Here is an 8,933-nt window from a genome sequence, read left to right as displayed (position 1 = left end):
ATGTTTGCTGTGGTTTCATAATAATCATGATTATTATGATAAGAAAATCGGTCTTTACCGTTTTAAATCGCTGCAAATAACAACTAAAGCAGCGCAAAAAACATGTAATGACATCAAGAATGCCAGTATTATGTACACTTTCACCACACTAACTGGTCCTGGATAAGAATCAAACATTTTAAACTAAACAGGTGGGGTTAGGTTTGAGGTGGGCAATCCGATCTGATTTGTGTTTTAAATTTAATAGGCAGAAGGAAGCCGGAACTCTTTAAAAGGAGCCGCATGGTCTTGACTTGAACCCATCCGAAATCTTCGGTCGCTTGTGCGCATGCTCTTAGCGGCCTCACTGCATTGTGGGTGACCTACCCGCTCTCCGCCTTGAGCACGCCATTTTCTCTGTTCGCCTAGGGAACAGAGTGTGCTGTCCTCTTTGGTTGTCGGATACATTTCTCGAAAAACCGGTAGATTAAAACCATGGGACGAAAGAAGAAGAAGCAGATGAAGCCGTGGTGCTGGTATCCTTTGTATATATACACAATGCGTTTCGCTAAACAACGGAAACTCTGTTATTCGAAGGTTGAGAATGTGTTTGAAACGGAATGAGTTAGCTAGATTAGCTAGATAGGCAGGGCGCCATTATCGCCCGCTCAATAGACAAAGACGAGGGCAGAAGGTAATACTTTTACGTTAACTAAACGTTCTGCTTACGGACTTAAAACGAATGGTCACGAAAATATGTCTAAAGCTAAACAAATTTAGCCTCAGAAAGTTGCTAATTATGTACAAGTTAGCTAGTTGGCTAGTTAGCGAGCCACGTTGGCCTTGCTTGCACTCTTACGAAATCAGGAAGCAGCTAGCGACAAAAATGCTTACATAATACGGGAAGTGTTTACTTTGATCGGTTTCCGAATGACCAAGGCCATGTTTTGGGGCATGTTTTATGTTAGCTGGCCAGCCGGCTAGCTACTTGAAGCCGGTATGATTGTGATGCATCGAACATTCTTGAACGCATCTTTGGGCTCGTCAGATTGCTTAATCGGCTTATGTTGTGGTTAGTTTTTACTTAGATACTTAGTTTAAAAAACGTTTATTACTCATTGAATCTTTTGTATACGACTCTTCGCTCCGTTTCACGTTGGTTTCATTCGAACAATGGAATCGGAAACTACCTGGCTGCCGTGCGATGTAGTCGATAATGTGTGGTTTCATTGCATATGACCTTAACTAAAAACGCACAGGTACTGCAACAGAGACTTCGACGATGAAAAAATTCTCATCCAGCACCAGAAGGCAAAGCATTTCAAATGTCACATATGCCACAAGAAGTTATACACAGGTCCAGGTTTAGCCATCCACTGTATGCAGGTAATGTGGAGCCATTTTTCTGTGTAGCATGTGTGATGCTTGTCGTTCTGCATTTGCCATGTCTTAGGTAGTTTCATTGGAATGATGACATGCGGCTATATCCATTTTCAGGTGCACAAAGAAACCATAGATGGGGTCCCCAACGCCATACCCGGGAGGACAGACATTGAATTGGAAATCTATGGCATGGAAGGTATCCCAGAGAAGGACATGGAAGAGAGGAGGAGAGTGCTTGAACAGAAAACACAAGGTATGCCATTTGTAACATGTGGGAGGCTGTCGCCCATGGAAACTGGAATGGTTAGAACAATTTATTATGGAATGGACCTCTTGTGTGGACACCTTGGCAAAAAGTATTGGAGAACAACCAGCTGCATTTTGGTTCTCCATTCCCTCCTGTGAGGCTTTCTTAATACAAGATCTGTGGGAATTGATCAGTATTTTTTGTTTTGTTTTGGCAAAGCTGAGAGTCAGAAGAAGAAACAGAACAACCAGGAGGACTCTGACGAGTATGAAGATGACGAAGAGGCGGGCCCTTCTTTCCAGCAGCCGGCCATGCAGCCCCAGACAAGCTTCATCCCCCCTATGACCCAACCTGGGATGCCCCCGGTGCCCGGGGGTCCCGGCATGCCTCCAGGGAGCTTCACAGGTGCGCCAGCCAATAAGAAACCGGTGTGGAAATGCTGTAAACAAGAGAAGCATTGAAGATAAGCGCAACACATGATTAACGCGATGCATAATTAACACAACCTCTCTGTTCTGCTGGCAGGGATGCCTCCCATGATGCCTGGCGTTCCTCCCATGATGCCAGGGATGCCCCCGGTGATGCCAGGCATGCCACCAGGGTTAGTATAAAGGGCGTTTACTGTAGATGATGTCTAAGCTTTACTGTATGTCCCCCACCTGCCTCAGCCCCAAACCAAGCAATAATTGATGGTGGTGTTCTTGTAGCATGATGCCAATGGGTGGGATGATGCCCCCTGGACCAGGAATGCCCCCGATGATGCCAGGCATGCCACCAGGTAAGTAAAGCTTGTTTGGAATATTAGATGGCTGTTGAAAATGTAGTATGAAGGAGCCACTGTAGTTGTACAGAGTTATTTTTCTGAGTATGTGTCATTTGTGTAGTTTGGCTCTTGGGGAACCTTACTTGGTGAATTGAGACTGTGGTGGAAGTGACTGAGTAGTCACTGTTCTGATGTATGTGGTACATTCCTTCCAGGTATGCCCCCTCCAGTGGGACATCGTCCAGGCATGTCTCACATGGCTCAAGCCCCGCCCGTTACTGCGCCTGGCATGCTGAACAGGCCGGCTGTACCCGCGGCGACCGCACCAGCGCCCCAGCCCGCCGTCACCAAGCCGCTGTTCCCCAGTGCAGGACAGGTGCGTGACACGCGTCTCTGTGCTCCCATCCTTCTGGGGGGGGTCTTGTGTGACAGTCCTCCTTACCCAGCTGTTACAGTTCTCACCATTGGCAAAGAGTGGTTTCTCAGGTTTACAAAAAGAATTCCCTTACCGTAGGTTTTTGTCGGACAATTTAGTAGATTTAAAAGGATTCCATGGTTTCATTATTGCAATTTTCTCCCCCTCAGCGCATATAACTGCATGACTAGTAAAGTACTAAAACGATTCAAGCAAAGCATCAGTGCGATACTGCCCCATAAAAGCCACTTGCCCATCATTAAGGGGTTTTCACTCTGCTCTTTCTTTATGCTACAGATGGGGACTCGTGTTCCAAGTACAAGTACATCTTCACCAAGTGCAGACACTCTGTCAGCATCTGCTAAGCCTCTGTTTCCTAGCACGGCACAAGTACGCAGGAGTTTGCACAATTTGTGAAATTAGAACTTCACAAAAACAGATGGCATGCAGACAGTAGATTCGAGCTCATCATGTAATGCTTTCTGGAAATGTGCACAATTAATATCAGTGATTTTTTTTTTTTTGTTTTCCCTTTAATGCAGTTTTTAGTGAAACTTGCTTTGCCTTAACTCAGTACAAAGGATGTGCTTGGTAGTGACTAGGAAGCCCTCTGTGTGACTTGCTGCATGCCAGTGTCTGTTGGTATTAATAGGATTTGTTACAAATCTGTGTCTCACTTACTAAACCAAGCCCCACATACTGTAAGATCATATTTTTTTCTCTTCAGAAACGAACAGTGGGTCCTATATTGCGCAGATTTGTACGGTGCCCAGTCTTTGGCTTTGCTAGGCTTACTTTTTTTTGAAGCGGAGTTTTAGTCTTAAAACTCCTGCAGTTTGCTGATAAGTGGTAAAGCACAGCATGGGGATTTTGACCAGTGTGCCTTTTGCAGTGTATTTTTTTTTTTTTTGGTGATGTGTGATTAGCCGGTCTTGGTTGGCTCATTGTGGATCTCTTCTGTGCAGGCTCAGCAGGCAGTGTCCGGTCCAGTTGGCACAGATTTCAAACCTCTGAGCACACCTGCCACATCTTCAGACCCTCCTAAAGCAACATTCCCAGCTTACACCCAGTCTACTGCCTCGACCACTAACCCCTCCAGTAGCACTGTATCCAAACCCCCCGCTACTGTGACAAGTAAGCCTGCCACCCTCACTACAACGAGTGCAACCAGTAAGTTGATCCACCCTGATGAGGATATCTCACTGGTAAGTTCTCTAATTTTACGTTTTGCCCTTTGACAGTAAGTAATGTATGACCTGACAGTAATGTTGCGGTGTCCGTAATGATCAGCACCTGACACTTAGCGCAGACTTGTGTGTTTCTGCTATCTTGAATATTAATTTACTCTTGTTGACACTTAAGAAGAGCTTCTTGCCAGCACCTGAACCCTCTCTTGTTTTTCTCCTTTCCCTCCCTTGACAGGAGGAAAGACGGGCACAGTTGCCCAGATACCAGCGGAATATTCCCAGGCCGGGACAGGCCCATATGGCCGTCCCGCCGGTGGGCCCAATGGGGGGCATGATGCCCCCTCAGCAGGGTATGCCTCCTCAGCAGCCCGGGATGAGGCATCCCATGCATGGTAGGTACATTTTTTAATGGGGAATTTTACCAGCTGGAGTTCACAAACTTAATGTGTTATTGTTAGTATAGTCTTGTTGTGTCTGCTATTAATTGAATCGTACATGTGGTTTTTTCATTGGAAAATTGTAGCAGAGACTTACTCCTGTCCCTCTTACAGGGCAATATGGCGCTCCGCCTCAGGGAATGCCTGGCTATATGCCAGGAGGAATGCCTCCGTACGGACAGGGGCCTCCGATGGTCCCACCTTTTCAGGGGGGACCCCCCAGGCCGCCCATGGGAATGAGACCTCCCGTAATGTCTCAGGGAGGTCGATACTGAAGCGCAACCGTCATCTCTCAATAGGTTTGGAGATTAAACCTTTTCTCATCTTTTTTTTTTTTTTTTTTAAAGTAGCCAAGCCAATAACAGTAAGTCAAGTGAGGAAGAAAAAAATTGCGACGCACGGGACATTCTCGATTTACATAACGTTCTGTTTAAACGAACACCAACTGTTGTTGCAATTGATACTGTGTGGCTTTTTTTTCTCATGTTCCATTTAGGTTTTTAGAAGTGAAGTTTAGTAAATATGGTTCGTAATGTTTTGAAGGCGCTGGAGTAACATGAACGTACCACGTTTATCAAGGCAAGTTTCTGTAAATACCGTTATTCTACTGAACAGTGAGGCCTTCGCAGCACTCTAGGTGCTGTTGGACTTTGTGTCCCCAGCTTTGCTTGGTGAGGGCTTCAGATAACTATTCCAACCTTTTGTGTCTAGCTTTGTTGCAGGTTTAATCTAAGGCCACAAAAAGTAAATTAAGTCAATGATTTCTGTACTGTTGTAAAGAATGATTGTAATAAAACCTGATGAAAACTTGAGGCTGTTTTTTCATGACCGGGGCAAGGATCTCTTCATTAAGGTTTGTACATGTGCTGGATTTATGGAACTGTGACTGTAAAGACCTGTTCTACTCGGTATGGAGGTTTCTCGTAACAGACCTAAGAGTAGGCCCAGAGGGCAAGAGCAGTGTGCGGGCTGTTGTAGGCTGCTGCTGCCACCTCCTGCAAGAAAGCATTCTCTTTCAAAACAAAGCACATTTTCATCTTTTTTTAGTATTTGTTAGGAGTATTACGCAGAACAATTCCTCATAATGGTAGCACTCAGCCTCAAGATATTGCATTACTCTGGCTGCTGTTTCCGTCCACTGTAATGGCTACCCTGCCATATTGTGAGATCAACTGTGTTGGCAGCAGTAGTATTTACATGTAATTCCAATGACCCTGCCAGCTGTGTACATATGTTTTCTTTTCTCATCTCCCCCATTGTAACTGCAGATTTCATTCCTTTCACATACTAAGAGTGATTTTGGGGAAACCTCCATAAAAGGGTAACCATTATGACTGCCTTGAATGTATACTTGGATTAGATATTATGGTCAGAGTTCTGTAAATGGACCGTTGCTTTCAGAAAGTGGTTTCAGAAGCACATGCGCTGGAATGTGTATGAAATCACCTACCGCTGTTTGACGTTCCAGTACAATTGAATGGATACTTGGTCATCCACATTGAGACATGGTCACCCTGATTGCAGCTGGCTGTGCTGCGATTTGGAATTGGTACCAGAACTTTTACGATACGTTTCAACTCTGGCGGCCCGAAATCAATTTTGAGCCACCTATGGTTAATCCAGTGGTGTGTAGAAGAAGCCTGGTCCATTTTTTTGTTCAATTTCTCATTTATAATTGTCCTTATGATTTATCAGGGTTTGATTTTTGAATTTGGATGTTGCCAATGACCACAATGTTTAGATTTGCACGTGGTAAAATACCTGTATACCTGTTAAATGTTTCATTTAATGTCAAAAGTGCTGTTTTAGAGCTGCTTGTCATTGTCACTATACTTCAGAGAGTTAGTTTAAAACATAGCTTGCATTTACAAGGGGGCACCTATCAAAGAACATTCAAAAAGGCCCCTCAGTCCAAATCGGATGGCTGTAAACCTGCTCAATATTTGAAGGGCCAAGTTGTATATGATTTTGGTTGGCAGGAGAAAATGATTAGCAGTTACGTGCTTTTAAAAAGCCTATGTAAGTAGGAAAACAAATAGGCCACTGAGGTTTAAACTCTGGCACTAAATGTGCTTCTCAGAAGTACCCCAAACCAAATGATCAGCCAAATCTTTGGACACATTTAATTTTTCTCCAGTTTGAGAGAATTTGTAAATTGCATTTTTGGTTGTGTGGTGCTACCACGAGTGGTTCAGCCAAGTAGCTTTGAGCAGCACTATAGGGACGTTAAATGCATGTGTATTGGTGAAGGAGAATTTGGCTGTTCTGCTAAAATGAGGATTTCTCTTCTCCCTGTAGCAATGCCATGGGACTGCCTGAGGCAGAGTCTCAGTGTTGCCCTGTACGGTCTGAGGCAAGTCCGACCTTTCCTTCATTTTATTTATGTCAAGGGCGTTCACAGCTTTGTGGCTGTTGGATTGAACTGTCCCCAAACTTGTAGCAAGTTTGGTGAAGGCCCTTGCTTTCTTGAGTTTAGGAACTTCAACTAACCGGGCTCTCCATTGTTCCAGTTGATAAGAGCCATGCCCAAAATACAAGTTGAAAAAATTTTTTTAATGCTCTGGAGGTTTGTGCAGGTCACCAAGTGTGATCTGTTCTGAAAGGCAGGGCATTTTGTTCACACTTGGGGAAACACTTTAGGAAAATGCATTCCGGAAAAAATGCTTTTGTATAAGTGGTTTGAAAGTGAAAGAACTCTTAGCTGTGGTACATGGAAGTTAACATTTAATCTATCGTAGCTTCCAACTTAAAAGCATAATACTGTCACTTGGAGCACTAGGAATACTGGAAAAGCTGTACATGTCAATGGGTGTAAGGTATGAATTGGTACAAGGTGTGCCCTGAATTATTGCACTTTTCAAATGTGCATACTCTTTCTCTGCATCGTAACCTGTTAGCATATATTTGGAGACACCTTGTGTTTTCCAGTTCACCGCTGAAGCATTACAAACCCTTAAGGGGCCTGGCCTCTGCCTGTAATCCTGCGAAGGAAGTGGTGTGTTCCTGCCCTAAGGGGCTTTCAGTGGGCAATGATTCTAATTATTGGAGCATGCAATTTAGTGTTTAATACTAGTCTCAAATCATACTAATGCATTTGGTACAGTTTATGTTTTACCGAAGTTACCAGAATGTGTTCAGCTCTGAATTTGATACCTGGCTCATTAAAGTTGCATGCTTCCAAGTACAATCTGTGACGGTGGGTGGGGGGAAAACACTCAGACGGTCAATGGATATGCACGGTGAAAGTGAAACGTTTGTAAATTCAGAATGGCTAACTGTTCATAACTCATTAGCTTGCTATTTAAGGCTAGCTGTTCTGTGCCCACCACTTACTGCCATTTGTTTCTGTCAACTGTAGCAGCAACATTTCACCACTTTTCACTTGGCTTTTAACGGGTATTGAAGGAAAAATCCCAGAAACCTGGCATAACAGGTTAGTTTACTATGTAAGTACCTGTTATTTCTTAGATTAGTGTGTGTTCCTTACAGAGCTTGTCCTGTGAGCACCGTAGTTATCTACACCTGCACTGAACCTTTAATATGTTCAAATTATGGATTTTAAATGGTAATAAAGTACTATGCAGTCTTCTGGGGATATTTCTTTTCTTTTCAACTGCCGAGACATGAGGAGTATGAATTGCCTCATTTCCTAGGGTACATGCGCTGTAGGCATAAAGCATATTTTGAATAACAGGAGAGTTGATGTAAGTTGTATTTTTGATGTTGACACTCCCGTGCTGAATAACTGAGGTGTAGCATCAGGCTGAGACGGTCTGGGTTGTGTTCCATTGCCTAACACTCCAGTGCCTGTGATTTAGGAGTGTAGCTCAGAGGAGCAGTGCTGTGAAAACATCCCAGTCTCATGTTAACTCGGTAAGTAACGGCCCACCTGAACGACCATTCTTTATACAAGTGTCATTTGAATCCCCCATTGCAGTTTTATGTACCTTTCATGGTGACCAGTACTTAATACCCAGCAGTAACCCTGTGCTAACACACTGTAGTTCATGCCAAGTTTGTTTTTGACATCATGCATTTTAATATGGATCAAAACTTTTTAAAACAGTAGTATTTGACACTGTTGTTGTCTTTGTTTTAAAAACCAGTACACTTTTTTTTTGCATTAAAAGCAGTGATGAGGCTGTTTTCACAAAGATTCTCTTGTGGTCCATTCTTTCAATGTGATTGATTCATGGTCCAGATAAAACCACATCTGAACAAGGTGCTACTTCAGCTCCCTATCACTGGGTGTATTAATGCACCTTTGTTTGGATTTGTATATCGGAATATTTTTTGACATTACTGTCCTGTTGAGCAAATGGGCCTGTCATTAATTGTTAAAATGGGCCATGGAATAGCAAGTTTTGGTTGCAAGATACTCTTTTTCGATACGTTTTCACTGAAGAGTGTGAGAGCCCATTGATATAGAATAAGGCTTAGGTCTTATGGAAAAACCCATTGACGTAATACAGCACTCTGTAACACACCACCTGTTCACCTGTCACCCTCTCATGTAATCAGT

The 8,933-nt window shown here is 43.5% G+C and overlaps 1 protein-coding gene across 3 annotated transcripts; it reads left to right on the top strand.

Annotated features, from left to right (window-relative positions):
• The first annotated feature begins 379 nt into the window (after window positions 1–379).
• znf207b (zinc finger protein 207, b) lies at window positions 380–8,080 on the top strand. Of its 3 annotated transcripts, none has more exons than XM_036525450.1 (12): window positions 380–515; window positions 1,239–1,365; window positions 1,477–1,615; window positions 1,829–2,014; window positions 2,135–2,210; window positions 2,317–2,387; window positions 2,588–2,748; window positions 3,085–3,177; window positions 3,753–3,992; window positions 4,210–4,366; window positions 4,526–4,710; window positions 6,710–8,080. In XM_036525450.1, exons 1-11 carry the CDS (start codon window positions 475–477, stop codon window positions 4,684–4,686), a joined length of 1,452 nt encoding a protein of 483 aa, XP_036381343.1. In that variant the 5' UTR covers window positions 380–474; the 3' UTR covers window positions 4,687–4,710; window positions 6,710–8,080. The 3 variants fall into 3 exon arrangements, with proteins under 3 accessions (XP_036381343.1, XP_036381335.1, XP_036381352.1); XM_036525442.1 differs by lacking the exon at window positions 6,710–8,080 and adding an exon at window positions 4,908–6,697; XM_036525459.1 differs by lacking the exons at window positions 3,085–3,177; window positions 6,710–8,080 and having other exon boundaries at window positions 4,526–6,697.
• The last annotated feature ends 853 nt before the right edge of the window (window positions 8,081–8,933 follow it).

This window comes from Megalops cyprinoides, chromosome 1 (genome assembly GCF_013368585.1).
Source record: "Megalops cyprinoides isolate fMegCyp1 chromosome 1, fMegCyp1.pri, whole genome shotgun sequence".
NCBI lineage: Eukaryota > Metazoa > Chordata > Actinopteri > Elopiformes > Megalopidae > Megalops > Megalops cyprinoides.
This window is presented reverse-complemented; position numbering and strand designations above follow the sequence as displayed.

Excerpts from the sequence above, each read along its gene's own strand:
- znf207b (XM_036525450.1), top strand. The coding sequence starts at position 475 with ATGGGACGAAAGAAGAAGAAGCAGATGAAGCCGTGGTGCTG. Across the intron at positions 2,749-3,084 it reads TGTTCCCCAGTGCAGGACAG|ATGGGGACTCGTGTTCCAAG; the intron begins GTGCGTGACACG and ends TTTATGCTACAG. Across the intron at positions 3,178-3,752 it reads TGTTTCCTAGCACGGCACAA|GCTCAGCAGGCAGTGTCCGG; the intron begins GTACGCAGGAGT and ends TCTTCTGTGCAG.